Source organism: Antechinus flavipes, chromosome 5 (assembly GCF_016432865.1).
Source record: "Antechinus flavipes isolate AdamAnt ecotype Samford, QLD, Australia chromosome 5, AdamAnt_v2, whole genome shotgun sequence".
Taxonomy (NCBI): domain Eukaryota; kingdom Metazoa; phylum Chordata; class Mammalia; order Dasyuromorphia; family Dasyuridae; genus Antechinus; species Antechinus flavipes.
The window spans coordinates 228083518-228100045 of NC_067402.1; the positions used below are offsets into that span (position 1 = coordinate 228083518).

The 16528-nt window shown below is 35.2% G+C and overlaps 1 protein-coding gene across 2 annotated transcripts in view; it reads left to right on the plus strand.

The window, feature by feature from the left end:
* RACGAP1 (Rac GTPase activating protein 1) overlaps positions 1–16289 on the plus strand; it is a 39501-nt gene extending 23212 nt beyond the window's left edge. For both annotated transcript variants that reach the window (XM_052000744.1, XM_052000745.1), the window contains exons 3-17: positions 1253–1455; positions 2346–2482; positions 3326–3395; positions 5670–5723; positions 6416–6496; positions 6924–7041; positions 7404–7534; positions 8316–8480; positions 9666–9761; positions 9844–10042; positions 10445–10550; positions 10729–10861; positions 11096–11231; positions 11690–11798; positions 15148–16289. In XM_052000744.1, the coding sequence (XP_051856704.1) occupies positions 1253–1455; positions 2346–2482; positions 3326–3395; positions 5670–5723; positions 6416–6496; positions 6924–7041; positions 7404–7534; positions 8316–8480; positions 9666–9761; positions 9844–10042; positions 10445–10550; positions 10729–10861; positions 11096–11231; positions 11690–11798; positions 15148–15223 (1814 nt within the window). In that variant the 3' untranslated portion in view covers positions 15224–16289. The remainder of the gene's footprint in view (positions 1–1252; positions 1456–2345; positions 2483–3325; positions 3396–5669; positions 5724–6415; positions 6497–6923; positions 7042–7403; positions 7535–8315; positions 8481–9665; positions 9762–9843; positions 10043–10444; positions 10551–10728; positions 10862–11095; positions 11232–11689; positions 11799–15147) is intronic.
* Positions 16290–16528: the final 239 nt, after the last annotated feature.

Sequence of the window (16528 nt, forward strand, 5' to 3'; positions counted from 1 at the left end):
TCTTTACCTTGATAAGAGTTCTGATGTCCTATATAGCCTGTTTTTCTTTGTTTTTGTGATTATTTTATTCTTGCTTTTGTTTGTCATGCTATCATTAGCATTTTACAAGTCTTCCCAACTTTCTTTTTTGTATAAGTGTGCCATTTGTTATGGGGTGATAATCTGTTATATTCATATACCACATACATATTCATGTAACACAATTTGCTCAGCCATTCTCCAGTTAATGAATAACCATTGTGCCAGGTTTTTTTCTATTACATAAACCTACATACTTTAAGTTCAATTTGGCTTAAAGTGTTTCTGAGAACATGCTATTAGTCTGTAATATGGCTTAATTTCAATCATAAAATTTCACACATTGACAAGTTGACCAATGCCAGAACTGCATGCTTGAATTTTTATCATAAAGTAGTGATTCAATGTAGGTTTGAGATTAACTATATGACAAATATTTCAAGTGAGAAGTATAGATGAATAGTTCTTAACTGTAAAGTAACCAAAAAGTGATGCATTAGTCTTTTGGCCACATAGGTAGTTACTATCGCCTAAATTTAGGTACTTCCTTCTTGCAGGCTTTCAGAGAAACTCCATGTCCTCCCATCCATGATTTACCAAAAATAGGTAGAATCTTCTGTAACTTTGCAATTGACTGTTTATATACCCTTCAGGGTAGTGTTAAACAGCTAAAGCAAATTGGCTTTTACTTACAAATCAATATTTGTATAATTATCTAGCTAAGTGGAATTACAGGTCTAGACATATATAACAATCTATATTTACTGGAGCATATTACAGCAGTTACATTTGAATGTGCTGTTCAGTGTCTGGTGTAGCAATGCATGACTGTAAAAGAGTGTTTTTGTTTTATAGCTGTAACTGTCCTGGTATATGACAGATGCCCCAAAGGTGTTTCTTTTTGATTGCATTCTCTTCAAGAGCTTTAGTGTCACATCTGGAGCCAGATGACTGATGAGTAGCTTATTCTGTAACAGATGTCACTGGCCAAAGAAAAAGTGGCCTATCAAAACAGGAACCTCTCCCTATGAAATATGTAAGACCCTCAAATATGGAAGAGTGTGGAGCAAAGAGTTTCCGTCCAAAATCTATAGTTGGAACTAGATTGTTTTCAGCTGGATTTGCTCATGGTTCAGCTGGTCTTTTAATGATTCATTTAGAATAAATCTAATTGTTGGACTTGTTTATTAGAGTTTATTCTCTTTGAATTATTGATGTTTTTCCTTTTCCTCAGAATTTATCCAGTTGGCAAAGAATTTTGAAGACTTTCGCAAGAAATGGCAAAGGACAGAGCATGAATTGGGAAGATATAAGGATCTTTTAATGAAAGCAGAGACAGAACGTAGTGCTCTGGATGTGAAACTGAAGCATGCACGAAATCAGGTAGATGTGGAGATCAAACGGAGACAACGAGCAGAAGCTGACTGTGAAAAGCTGGTATGTATTGTTTTTGAGTTATAACTCTTACTAGCAACCAAGACAGGATCTTTTCCAATGCATCTTGTGATGGACTGGAAATGTCAGCCTTTTGCATGGGAGGTCTCCAAGCTTTCTGCAAAGGATATTTTCGATTTACATAGTCTGGCATGAGATATTGGCTCTCCCTTGATATGCCTTAAACATTGTAGACGCCTCCTGTGGTTATCTCTCTTTCTAATTATTTGGTCACTGTAATAGAGAAGATTATACTACAAGGCTTTCTGTATCACTATTCTCTGTTCCAGAACAAAGAATTAGGATTATTCAAGCAATTGAACAGTGTGATTGACAGAGCACTAGCATTTTAATATACTAGGATGGGTTATTATACAGTAGTGCAGTGTCAGGTTTCAGGTAGGAAGCCCTAATCCATGTTGGTGCAGTGCTTGAGATGCCTGGGTAAATTTAAATTGTTTGGTTCCACTATGTTACAGGTTAGTATCCATTTTAAATGAATCTTGCTCCACCATTTAGAAAGGTAGATAGGTGCCTGTGTTGACCTGTAGGAAAAAACCAACAATTGTCCCATAAGATGCTGCTGAAATGTTTGCTATGACAAATCTACTTTAAGGCCCTCATTTTAAAATACTTCTTTCATATTAGCAGTGTAATCTAGAAGTCTTGTAGCAGAAACCCCACTATTTTAAATAGAGTTTGTTTTAATACTCAGGAACTGAAAACAATCTAGGCTTGATGTGAATTAATATGCTATTGGTGTAGTAACCTTCCCGAAAGCCTATTTGCATAATGCTGTATTTTAATGTCTTCTGCTCTGCCTGGCCCATAAATCTGAGGTGAAGCTTTCTCCCCTGGCTAGTTATGATGTTTTACTCTGCTGTGGTCTGTAGGAACGACAGATTCAGCTGATTCGGGAGCTGCTCATGTGTGATGCATCTGGCAGTATTCAACTAAGCGAGGAACAAAAATCAGCTCTGGCTTTCCTCAACAGGGGCCAGCAATCCAGCGGCAATGCTGGGAACAAAAGGTGGGGGAACAGCATCTGTTGTTGTTTGATCAGGAACAACACAGCTGTCCGAAGTTCTTATTATCTGAATTTGTGAATATTCTGCTTCTGGAGTGTGTGCTGAATAAAGCAGGAAAAATGAGGAGAAGGAGGGTGGGAAACGAAGGTTTGGGGGCCAGCCTTTTATCTCTTTGTATGACTTTGTCTTGCCACTGATAAGATTTCGATGTTGGGACTAAATTGCACATCAATAAGTAATTCTGCACATTGTTAAGAAGCCTATAGTGGAAGTGGCAATTCAGGAATCCTTTGTGTTTATTCTCCAAAGATTTATTGTAGCTTTTTTGGTTTAGAAAGTGTCTAAGCTGTGAGCTTAAGCCAGGCAATTCTAGTTCAGCTAATTCACCATTTAATTTAACATCCAGTAAAGAAAATGCGAAAGTCAGAGCTTTAGGTACTGTTGTGTTGTAGGGTCCAGTTGTCTTATGGAGAGATAGTTATAACTAAAAACATATGAGTCAATTTCTTAGAAAACTAGTGCTAGAGTAAATCTGTGTTACATTGAACACAGCTTCATTTTAGATCAGTTTAAATTTCATTCTTTCACTTGCCACAGATTTTGAGTTGCCTGTGGTAGAAACACAGCTTGGAAGGTGGAGCATCCTCCTCTTGTCTGCAACTGGGAGCTAGCTATGTAAGCCCTTCAAGGAAAAAAAAATTACAGCCAAGCTTTGCCCTTGTAGTTGTTTCCATATGAAACAGACTGCTGTGTGTATGGTGTGACCTGACCAGTGGAACTCACTGAGCTTAGAATTTACCTTCTGCTGCCTTCTGTGACTAATACTCTGTTGTTTCACTCTTTAGACTGTCAACCATTGACGAGTCGGGTTCCATTTTATCAGATATCAGCTTTGACAAGACTGATGAATCCCTGGTAATGAAGCTTTGATAAAGCTCCGAAAAGTCTCTATTTCTCTTCTCCCTTTAGATTTTTTCCCTCCCTTTCTTCTTCCCTATTTCCTTTCTCTTCCCCCTTTTTCTTCTTTTTTCTCTCTCTCCCCCTTTCTTCTCCTTCCCACCCCACCTCCATTTTCCCTCCACTCTACCCCAAGCACACTGAGGCAACACTCCCTTCCTTTGCTATCTTGTTGTTTCATTGGTTACTATACTCTGAATTTTGACAGAGCAATTAAAAATGTCTTTCTATCACCTGTATTCTCACTCTCAAACATCTATTTAAGAGGCTTTCTTTCTGAAAGAAAGAATGCACAGTTCAGAATTCAGCATTGAAATTAATGATGTCCTAATTAATCAAGGTCTCAACTAGTAAATTTAAAAAGAAACAAAACATTTTTCAAATATAATCTGCTTTCTTGTAATTTGGTGAATGAATGAACAAAATTGTTGACCATTTACTATGTCCCAAACTCTGTGTTAACCACTCAAAATATAACTAGAAAAGGTTAGGTAATTCCTATTCTTGTGGAGCTTATCCTTTTTATTGGGGAGATCTGCATCAGGGTGAATGGAGAAGTCCCAAAGTCATAAGGATTCAGCAAGGGAGGGACTGATGGCGGGACTCATGAGTCCTTAGGTTTTCATAGTAGATCGGATGATTACAAGGAGAGAAAGGGAGAGAAGAATCTGTAGGTTAAATGATAACATCTGATAGTCCTTCTTGTCATAAGAAATGGAATTGGTGACTTATTTCATTCAAACCACATAAACAGTTAAGCAACTTGGATGTGTTGGGGTGAGAATAGAGAGAGGGTGCCCCCATAGGGATAGGTTATCCAATTTTCTGCCCATCCCAGATACATATTTAGATGAGTAGATTTAAACCTTATTTTTCAAGTGCAGGGCTTAAGGAGAAAGTGGTTTATATATATATGTCCCAAGTAGAAGGAAACTACTGATACACAAAAAATAGTTCTAAAGTGTGAGAGGGATTGGCAACTACTATAAGATGCATTTGTACACAGTGTTTTATGATAAGAAAAGGCTTTCTTTCCTACTGGTTTGGGTTTTTCTCCAGGAGGCTATCAAAAAAAAAATTGAGTAATAATGAAATTTCTTTGATAGTCAGTTTTTCTAAGGTACCAAAAATGGTAAAATATTTTAAAATATGATATTAATTGGGAGAGCCTCTTCAAATACAATATACTTCATGGGGGGAAAGAGTTATTTACTTTTCAGGTTCAAAAATTAATTGTTACCTTTTTGAAATGAGGAAAATTAACTAAACCTAGGGTGTTAGTAAAAATTTCAGAGCATTATAAACTCTTAAAATTATAGACATGATTCATTATAAATCAATATTCACAGTAACTCAAACTGAATCAAGTGACCAGTGGCCCAAGTTTTCCTGATTATGAATAGAATTATAATTTTGTTAGACCAAAAATTTCCCAAGACTGAAAAGGTAACTATTGGGTGGAAAATTTTGTAAGCCTCTTTTAATAAAAAGATTCTAAATTCAAATTATTTAATATAAAGCACCATTATCAGGCATAAGGAGGAGACTTAATTCAGTGACTTGTGTAGGCAGTTCTTAAGTAGCAGCATTGACATAATAATCAAAAAAAGAAAAATGCTCTTTGAGGGTAGGAATGGTGTCTCTCTCTTGGTTAGATTAGTGAAGTGTATAAGCTTTCTGCAGATTCTTAAACTCTTGGCAAAATAAAATTAGGAAATAATGAAAACCACAATGTAAAAGCAAGACTTTTAGTAGACTTGATAGACTTTTTGATCTATACTTGAAACCTTTACATGTATGTATGTGTATTATCTCAATCATAGTTTCAGTTATTAAGGATATTATAATGATACTGTAGAGGCAACTAGGTGGATAGAGTGTTGGACCTAGAGTTGGAAAGACTTGAGTTCAAATCCGATTTCAGACATTTAGTAGCTGTGTGATTCTGGCACACAGAGGCAAGTCATTTAGCCTCTCTCTGCCTTAATTCACTGGAGAAGAAAATGGCAAACTACCCCATAGGCAGTACGGTCCATGGAATGATGAAGATTCTGATACAACAATAAAGATATGTAGTGTGTTTTGGCTGTAGAGTTTAATTTGAACTTTGTTCCCTATTAAATCTGGAGGCAAGTTGGGTTGGGACAAAAAGTTTTCTGGAAACTTGGATGTGGGGTCAGTGCAGTCCTAACAAAAAAAAAAATTTTAATATGATAATGCGATTTCCAACAGGATTGGGATTCTTCTATGGTGAAGACCTTAAGGTTGAAGAAGAGAGAAAAGAGGGTATGTTGGGTTCTTTGCTATAACCAAAGGAAGTAGAAAAGTTATGACATGAAATTCAGCTGCAATGCCAAATTCCTAATGTCCTGGTCCTGTTTGGCCTTAAGGGAGCTAGGGGTGGGGATGGTGGGGTATGAAATACAGCATCATTAAATTGTGGTTTGTTCTATGAGTGAATGACCAGGTCCCAGCCCTATTTTCTGGCCTGCGTTTTATCAGTTTCCATTCTTAGAAAACAATATGATTTATGCCTGCTATCAGTTGCCATGTTAATTTTTATATGAAACATTTTGCTGCCCTAAGAAAAGCTCCAAGTAGGGGTGTGTGTGTGTGTGTGTGTGTGTGTGTGTGTGTGTGTGTTTATTTCAATTGGAGCAATTGTTGTTGTCCCAAAATTGTGCCTGACCTTAGATAGGATTGCAAGCCCTTTTTTACTCTGGTTGTCGTTTACATTCTCAAAGCTTACTCAGATAGTTCAGGACACTAAAGCCATTTTATGTGAATATATCTTAAATACAGAAATGAAGATATAAGGTGTGAAGGGCATATTTTGCTTTCTCTTTTGTCTTCTACTTTAATCCTCCTACCCCAAGCTTTAGTCCCTAGTTACTTGATAAAGATTTGCCAGTTTAGTCCTTTTATCTCAAAAGGTTACTACTCCATCCTAACATTATCATTCTTTGTCTCATCTCTAGCGTTCCAATAGTCGACAGTTTATAGAAGGTCCACCAGGACCAGTAAAGAAAACCCGTTCCATTGGTTCTACAATAGACCAGGTGAGAGCAGTACAGCTGAGACAGTTGTGGTTATGAACATCAAGAGATTTTTGTCCTCTAGCACTGAAAATTCCTAGTGTCAGTAATGCAGTGTTATCATTTGAGATCTGGTTGATGGAGGAAAATTTTTCTGTACAATATAATCTGTCACTTCCTTGATGAACTAGATTACTCCACATCTAATTTGAGCAATTTTAGCCTTATAGTTGATTCTAAATGACTTGGGTATGTGTTATTATAACCAAATTTTTCATTTTAAAGTATGAGATTGTAAACATAGAAAAAACCCATTTGGTACCCTAAAACCTAATCAGAATTTAACAGATTATCATGAGCCAAAAAGTTTATGTAGGGAGAAATTTCATTTACTCTGCTGTTTTGTCTCTTGCAGCATATTTGCCCTCTCTCATTGATTCCTTTCTTTTAGGGGAATGAATCCATAGTCGCAAAAACTACAGTCACTGTTCCAAATGATGGTGGTCCTATTGAAGCAATATCCACTATTGAAACTGTGCCCCATTGGACAAGGAATCGGAGGAAAACAGGTCATTTTGGTTTATAGCTAACAATGCTTATGTAAGAAAATAGTAAAATTGGAGTCCTGTTCTTAGAATAAACTTTCCAGGATGTGTTGAAGTTTCTTTCTGATCCATGAAGAAAAATAGAGCATTTTAGATTGATAAAGCACCATACTGACTTCATCATTAGCTATGACATTTCAATCATTAGCTATGACATTTATTATTGACTTCATATCTTTGACTTACCTTGAAGATAGGACCTTTTAATACTTATAGTTGCAAATTAGATTATTAAAACTTTGTTTTCATGCTTCCTGGGTCCCTGTGAATAATTAGAATAGACCAAAAAGCATGAAGTCTGAGTTGTTTATTTTGGTGTATTTTAGGCACTTTACAGCCTTGGAATAGTGACTCTACACTGGCTAGCAGAAATGTGGAGTCCAGGCCAGAGACTGACAGTTCAAGTACTCCACAAAGTAATGGAGGCATGCGCTTACATGAATTTGTTTCTAAGACGGTAAGTCTGTGAATGTCTGTAAAAGAAACTTTTGGTTTTCACTTTAATGATTTTTACTTAATATTTGGGTAATGTTTTCATATGTCCTCTAATTTAATCTTTACTGTAGCTAAACCATTTTATTCAATGGGGTCCAGAAGGTTTACGTCCCAGTATCACACAATTTATTAAGTGGAATAGCTAGTTTTGGGCCCTGCCTTTTTTGCTCTTTAAAATATTTCATTGTATTCTTTCTTAGAGCTTGTACCATATTTTTTATTTTTGTTATCCCTTGTAGTATAGTGAAACAAGAAATTAATATATTGGTTTTGTTTGAAAATGTATGTCTTATTCTGCTTTTTTTGTTAGTATTCCATGTCTCTGATTTAAATAAACAGTGGTTATTGTGTTGATTATAGTTCTTTTTTTATAGTATTTTTATTCTTTCAAGTAAATGGAAAGATAGTTTTCAATATTCATCTTTGCAAAACCTTATGTTCCATATTTTTCTCCCTCTCCTTCCTCCTTCATCTTTCGCAAGACAGCAAGCAATCTGATGTAGGTTAATTGTTCTAGACATGTTTCCATATTCCTCAGGTCATAGTTCATAAGTCTTTTACATACATTTGTTAGCTTTTTAAAAATGGTGTCATTATTATTATTTAAGTTATTCTTCTGGTTCTTACTTGAACTGTTCATGCAAGCCTTTCCAAGTTTTTCTAAATCTGTTCCTTTATATATCAATCCTTCCTGTTTTTTCTTTTAGTTTTCATGATCTTTCTTCTGTGCCTATTCTTTCTAGGTTATTAAACCAGAGTCATGTGTTCCTTGTGGAAAGAGAATAAAGTTTGGAAAATTGTCCCTAAAGTGCCGAGACTGTCGAGTAGTGGCTCACCCAGAATGCCGGGATCGTTGTCCCCTTCCTTGCATTCCAACACTGACAGGCACACCTGTCAGAATAGGAGAGGTACAATTTACTTTGGGAACTGTTCACTGCTTATAGACTCTGTATAGTCATTGAAGCAATTGAGAGATTTCATATAATCATACAGAATTATATGATTATATTGAATTATGTGATTTATCTTCTGAATATACTAATTAGGACTGAAAAAACTTTTAGCAAAATCTTTATTTGGTCTTTATTATATTATTCATTAAAAAGAAAAAATGTTGGAAGGAAGAAACCTTTCAAAAACTCTTGGTTTTGGCATCCCTTGGCATTTTGTAAGGTTTCTTGCCTTTATTCAGAAACTAGGAGTAGAACAATTTTGATATAAGGAGTGATTTTCTGATAATTAAAGCTATCTAAAAGTGGAATGTATTATCACAGAAAGTATTGATTATTCCTCATTATAGGTCTCTAATTAAAGACTGAAAGACTACTTGATAGTAATATAATAGAGAATATTTTATACAGGTAAAGGTTTGACCTCAGAGGTCCCTTCCAACTCTTGAAAATTGTCATTGTTTAAAATTGGGGGAGGGAGGGAAGGGAGGCTCAGTAATATGAGGCCATGTTGGAGTTTGAAGCTATTGGTTCTAAGAATTTCTCTCAAGATGCTGAGCAAATGTGCATCTGTCAGAGCGTCTCATTTATAGATTCACTAGATTTCTTAGTTCCTTGGTGTTGATTAGTTCTTTGCAATCTTATTAAGCTTAATTAGTTTTAATTGTTATATAGAAACTCCATAGTCAGGAATGTTTGGTAGAATTGCTCCTTCTTTGCTAGAATACTCTTTCTTTGCATTGACCCTTTTCAGCACTCTTATCTTCCTGTTGACTATTAACAAAACATTTACCTGTTTTTGACCAATAAATATCACTAGAAGGATATGAAATAGATAGGTCTCTTTGGGAAGTATATATGTGTATACACACACACACACACACACACACACACCCACACACCCACACACACCTATATACCATGCAGTATGCAAACAGATCCACATGTAAAATATAATATATAGATATGTACATACATACCTAGTAATACATACTTTTGGACATGTAATACACAATAATTTAGCCTAAGTCAGGATCTTTTAAAGATGATTAAGTGTGCAAAATTTTCAGGCTATACCTACTAGTCTGAATGCTGTGAAGCATAATTGTAAGTTTTCTTTTTTCTTTTTCTTTTTTTTTTAAGGGAACTCTGGCAGATTTTGTGTCCCTGACTTCACCAATGATCCCCTCCATTATTGTTCATTGTGTAAATGAGATTGAACAACGGGGGTTGAATGAGGTAAGATTTAGAGGCAGGAGTCAGGATTGTGGTTGCATTTTGCAAATAGAACTTTATTCAATCGAGGGTCTTCTGATTATAGGCAGGTCTCTATAGGATCTCAGGTTGTGACCGGACAGTGAAAGAATTGAAAGAGAAGTTCCTTCGATCAAAAACTGTGCCTCTTCTCAGTAAAGTAGATGACATCCATGCTATATGTGGCCTTCTTAAAGACTTTCTTCGGAACCTCAAGGAACCCCTTCTGACTTTTCGGTTAAATAAGACTTTTATGGAAGCAGCAGGTAAGGACTGATGTGAGGGGAAAATTGTTTTTTGTGATGGCTTTTGTTTCAGGTATTATCTTTAATATTATTTGGAGGAAAAAAGAATCTGCAAATGTTTAGTTCTTAAAGCTTTTTTTGAGTACCTTCATAGTTGACATCATTGCAATAATATGTGTGGTCTTAGATCATGAGCAAAGTACTTTCTTAACTAAAGAGCTGATTTTTTTTTTTTTAAGTTCTGACTTCTAATATTGAGCTGCTGGTCAGGATCCTGCTTGTTAATGGAACTTGAGGCTGATGTAGCCATGAACCTAATAAAAAATGTACTATATAGATGAGCCTTTTTAGTCAATAACCCAAATACCTGCTGTCAGGGGAAAGGAGCCTTTAGGCTTTTGAATATTTTCTTTTCATTTATAGAACTCACAGATGAAGACAACAGCATAGCTGCCATGTACCAGGCTATTGGTGAACTCCCCCAGGCCAACAGAGACACATTAGCTTTCCTCATGATACACTTGCAGAGGTCAGTATAAATGTTTCTTTGATAACATCTATCTCTGGAGGTTATAGAATTTACAATTGGAAAGATTCTAGACTGACTGATGTGGGGAGTTCTAATTTATTTTTAGTTGGGATCTATATTTTGCTATTTCTATAAGAGATATAGCATACTTTCCGACTTAACATTCTCTTTGGTCTAGAGTTGCTCAGAGCTCCAGCACTAAAATGGATGTTGCCAATTTGGCCAAAGTCTTTGGTCCTACAATAGTTGCTCATGCAGTACCTAATCCTGATCCTATGACACTACTACAGGATACCAAACGCCAGCCCAAGGTAATCGGGAACATGATGATCCTAAAAATCTGTATCACATGATAAACTAGGTATGGGTGGGTTTTGCCATATAGTTCTCAAAGGATATACAACAAATTATCTGAATTTTCACAGGCATATGTGAATTTCAGATGTCTTAACTATCCAACAGAGATTCCTCATCACATATAATAACACTGTGTCATGACTTTAAAAGGTGTTTAGGAAATGATCTCTAGGTGTTGGCATTTTCAGGTGGTAGAATGCTTGCTTTCTCTGCCACTGGAATATTGGAGTCGGTTCATGATGGTAGAACAGGAGAACATTGACCCAATGCATGGCATTGGAAACTCCAATGCTTTTTCTACACCACAGACGCCAGATGTTAAAGGTAAAGAGCTCTAGACAGATCTTGTTAAATAAGTGTTCTTCTTGAAGAAGTAACATCTAATTGGATTAAGGCCCGTCATTAGCTTTGGTAATATTATCTTCCTTGTTTTCCTTAAAGCTATCTTTTTCATTGTCAGCGCTTTTTAGGGGACAATAGATCTTTTAATCAAACATGGGAAAGATAAATAATGCAGATAAACATCTGTGCAAGGTTACTAGAGATGGTAAGTCATTTGTTAAGGTTTTGCATATATATATATATATATATGACAAAAAGTATATATTTTCTAAGATTATGATCTAGAAATGTCTGGGTTTTTGAGTTTAGCTCTTTTGATAGTATCCCCAGTGAGACTTTTTTTTAAATGAAATTGAACATGGATAAATTTTAGCTCTTTTCTAGAATGCTTTTTTTCCCCCCACATGTTGATATTTTTGTTGTTGTTGTTGTTGTTGAAGTGAGTGTATTAGGGCCTCTGACTACTCCTGAACAGCAGCTCATCAAGACTCCTTCATCCAGTTCACTGTCCCAGAGAGTCCGTTCTACTATCAGTAAGAATACTCCTAAGTAAGTAGGCTTTGACTTCTCAGGGTTTTTAAATGGCTTTTCTACTGTTGATTAGTCCCTAAGCAAAAGAGAACTTTTGAAATTAAAAAAAAATTAGAGGAAAAAAAGAGATAATTTTTCGGACATATCCATATGATAACAGAAGACAAAACTGACCATTTTGATTATATAAAATTCAAGATTTTGTTTGAACAAAATCAGTAGAAAGATATGAAAGAAAAGAAAAACTGTTTCTAGAATATGGTAAATCTGATACCCAAGGTAAACATAGAAAACTAATTTACCAAACTGCAGATTGTCACCTTCTTTAAACTCCTAGTCTTCATTGTCTAGAACATTGAGAAATTAAATGACTTGGCAAGCTTCATACAAACCAATATCTATCATAGACAGTACTTAAACTTGGTTCTGGAGCTACATCTCATACATATTTTAAAAATTCTCCATTAGATAACTGGTCAATGAACTTAAAAAATTATTTTTAAAATTTTTATTGATGCCTTTTGTTGTAATAACACATTTCTTTCTTAATACAGCCCTTTATCTTTCCCTATACTAACCGCCATTCTTTATAACAAAGATTTTAAAAGAAGGAAAAAAGTTAAGCAACATTTTACTAGCACACTGATCGTGTCTACAGTCTGCTATACCTATGTTTGGTTGGTTGATTGTCCATCATTCTCAAAAAGGACAAAAATGACATCGCTTTCTTAGAAGTCAAGTTAGTATGTCCGACTGTGGCTGATCAGAACAATTCTTTGCCATAGGCTGGACATAGATGCTCCCTATGAACATTTGGGGTGGTTTCTTTTAACTTGGCACATCTCATGTTTCTTATGAGCTAATTCAATTCAACCTTGCTCATAGAGCACAGCACCTTCTTTGATGAGGGTATACCATGCTAGGCAGTCCTAGTTCATTATCTCCCATGTCATATAATCTGTTCTAAAGTTCTTAAAGAAATAGTTTGAGAATATCCTCGTATTGCTCTTTCCTGCATAAGTTCCCTATAAAATAGTGTTTTTGACAGTTTTAACAATATTGCCAACTATTCTTCAGTAGAGTTTAAATGTTTAGCACTTTAGTTTGAGAAAGGACTTCAGTGTCTGATATTTTATCTTGCCATCTGATCTTAAAGAATTTTCCTAAGAGAATTCAAATGGTAAATGGTTTATTACCTCTGAAAATGAAGAAAGAGGGGAACATTTTTCCAAATCTTTTCCAAAATCAAGCTGGTCATTATAATTGCTCAACCTTCAGAGGTTTTTTGAAGGGAGAAAGGGAAGTCGTTATTATTCTTTTTCTGTTTACATTGTTCTAATAAATATTGTCTAAGTTGCTTTCCTGGCTCAGCTTACTTCACCAGGCATCCTTTTGTCTGTCTTAAATGTTTTCCTGAATTCTTCATATCCATTATTTGTTATAGTAGTATTCCATCATATTCACATTCATTTTGTTTAGCCATTCTTTGATTGATGGGCACATCAAAAGTGCTTCTATGAATATTTTGGAATATTTGGAATCTTTGTTTGATCTATTTAAGGTATATGCCTAGCAATGGAATCTCTAGGGCAAAGGATACAGACGTTTTAGTTTTTCTCTTGTCATAGTCCCAAATTCCAGCAAGCATTTACCTAGTACTTGCTCAATCTTAGCCTTCTTAGGACACAGACAAAAACGAAGTAGTTCTTGCCATTAAGAAACTTACATTCATTCTGTTGAGATTCTACTTTGATATAGAGGTTATTTCAAAAATCTTATTGAACTAAGATTTTTGGCATTTTTGATATTATATGTAGAGTAATTTGGGGGAGGAAGGACTAGTACCTGAGGATATAAGGGAAGACTATGCAAGACATGGGTTTTAGAGGAAGAAATTTTCAAAAGAAGAAATGAAAACTACTAATAATCATATGAAGAAATGCCCCAAATCATTGAAATAGAAAAATAGTAAAGCAAAATACATAACATTCCATCTAAAAATCCATAGGAGTTCTTTGCCACCAGCAACTACTCACCTATATGTCTTTCTTTATATACATTTATTAGAATAATACATATACATTTAGGATATTCTTGATGATCTTAATTAAAGTATCCTCAGGCTCCTTTTCTCCCCTCTCCCTCCTTTTCACCTTAAAAAAAAAGACAAGTCAAATTCCATAATAGAACCCACATATTGATCATCATGCAGTTGATTAAAAGGTGTAGAGAGTAAAGGATCCCACTGTATTTTTTTAAAGTTTTTTTATTTGATTGGGGGAGAGGGGGCAACAGTGCCTTAAAGGTTCTCCTAAAACATTAGAAGTTATATAAGATTTCTTGAAAGATATGCCAGAAACCTGTTCAAACCTTTTATCATCATCATCATCATCATTATTATTATTATTATCTTGCTGTAGATATTTTGCCTAGAGTGTCATGGAGCAGAGATTCAGTGTAGAGTCCAAATTATAGAGGGCCTCTCTAAAGATGATGAGATCTTCCACCTGTTTCTGTTTGTGGATGATATTGTATTGGTTGTAGCATGCCCCAGAATGCTGCAGCACCTTCCAGAGAATCATGATAGAACATTGAATTTGGAATCAGAAAAACTTGTATTTGAATTGATGCAATCATGGGTTCATTTGAATGTATTTTAAATTTTGGTGTTTCTTAGTACTTTATTTTTGCGTTGTAGTCATCTTGTAATTGTTCTGGTTCTGTAACAGCATGTTTTGTGGTAATAAGACTTGAACTAAATAAGTACTTGATAATTGGGTTATGGTTGAGCAAATTGTGGCATGTGGATGTTATTGAATGTTACTGTATCATAATTGCATGAATGAAGAGGAATTTATTAAGCATTTATTATGTTCAAGACACTATAAAATACAGGAAGCAAATTCTTCTTTGGAAAAAGTATACGAAGATTTGTTTGGACTGATGTAAAATGAAGGAAATGGCATACACAGTGACTGTAATTATGCAAAAGAAAACAATACTAAAAAACTATAAAATGAAGAATAAATTCAATGGCCAGGCTTGGTGGGTGAGGGGTGGGGAGGAAAATCCTCATTTTCCTCCTCTTGATAAAAAAGTAAGTGGGCGTGGTCTACATGTGTGGAAGTGTTGCACACCCTTTTAGACTCAGTCTTTATGGCTATAGGTTTTTTGTCTTTAACTGTTGTGTTAATATTCTATGCCAGGAGGTGTCCCCACACTGAATGGGACTGAGCTCAGTATGGTATAGCAATGTTGATGTTTTCAGGATTTCTTTAAACATGAAATGAAAACAATCAAGAGGTGAATATATTGTTCATGTTCTTTTGTTGTATATTCTCTAAATATAATTCCCATTTTATTTTAGGTTTGGAAGCAAGAGCAAATCTGCTACCACCCTGGGACGGCAAGGCAACTTTTTTGCCTCTCCAATGCTCAAGTGAAGTCTCTCTACTTCTGTTTCTTCCCTGGAATTTACGCTCTACAAGAAAGCCCACACCTGTACACTCTGTTTTGTGGCCTTCTATACCTTCTATTACTTTTGTCATTCTCTAGGCTTTTGATTAAATTTAATTGTGCATGGAGTTTTTATTAAAATTTATATACATAGATATTCTCAGTTCAAATAGAAATATCTAATATTGGTAGTTTTTGTTAACTTTTAAGTGAAAGATCTATTCAGAGATGGGAATTAGATGAATTCTTTAGAAAATACTAGGTGGTAGTGGTTGCTTTTGGTAAGTTTCCTTTTAGCTTGGAGTGTAAATGCTGCCTATGAAATGACCCAGCTGTCCCAAAGATTTTTTTTTTAAGAGCTATTTCCTTGTGGTAGTGGCAAGAATCCCATCTCTGGCAAAACTCGCATGTCTTACAGGAGAGTAAAGCAGGAGAGTGGGGAAGGAAAAGATAAAGGACTATAGGATGCCAGCTTTAGTCAGCGAACATAAAATTTCCTTTACCACTGTATCTGACTCTATTCTGAACATGGTAGTTTGATGTGCCAGTTAGAAATATAGTATGCTTGGCTTAACATGAATTAATTAGCTCTTGATATTAAGTAAGCATAGCCTTGTAAATATACTAAAGCTTATATTTATGTGTGGTACATGACTGGAAGTTTCCATTAGTTGGAGTCAAAGCCAGTCTTTTTAAAAATAAATTTCTGCTGATATTTGACCCTCATCTTTATCTAGAGAAATCTCATTTCTGGAGGTTGATAAATTTTCTGTTGGGTGTCCTGCCTGATGGTCAGGAGAGTAGAATTTAAAATTAGTATTAGCATAGCTTTATATGACAGAGTAAGCACTGGTCATTTTTTTCTTTGCACTTTGGATGCTGGGATTTGCCCCTGGAACATGATTATATCCCTAGGGTTTTTCTTTAAAAGACTTATCCCAATATTTGTAAGAATGGTTTCTTTTGTATCCGTATCTCAGAAATTGTACTGATTTTGTCAAATTCGGATATTTTGGTAATTTTGAAAAAAGTAAACTGCTTTTTCATAAAGAACATGGAGTTCGTTTGATTTCCTGGTTCAATTAAAAATTGTAATCTTATTTTTAGTAAATACCTTCTTATTTTTACATTGAATATATTTCCAAATATATTCCTCCGTTTCCCCTCCTTTATCAATGAACCAACCTTTGTAACAGACTAAAAAAAAGGTTGTTCAACACAATTAACCTTAATTAACATAACAATATTCCACACTTTTCCGGTGACCAGTTGGTCATAATTGCGTAACCTTT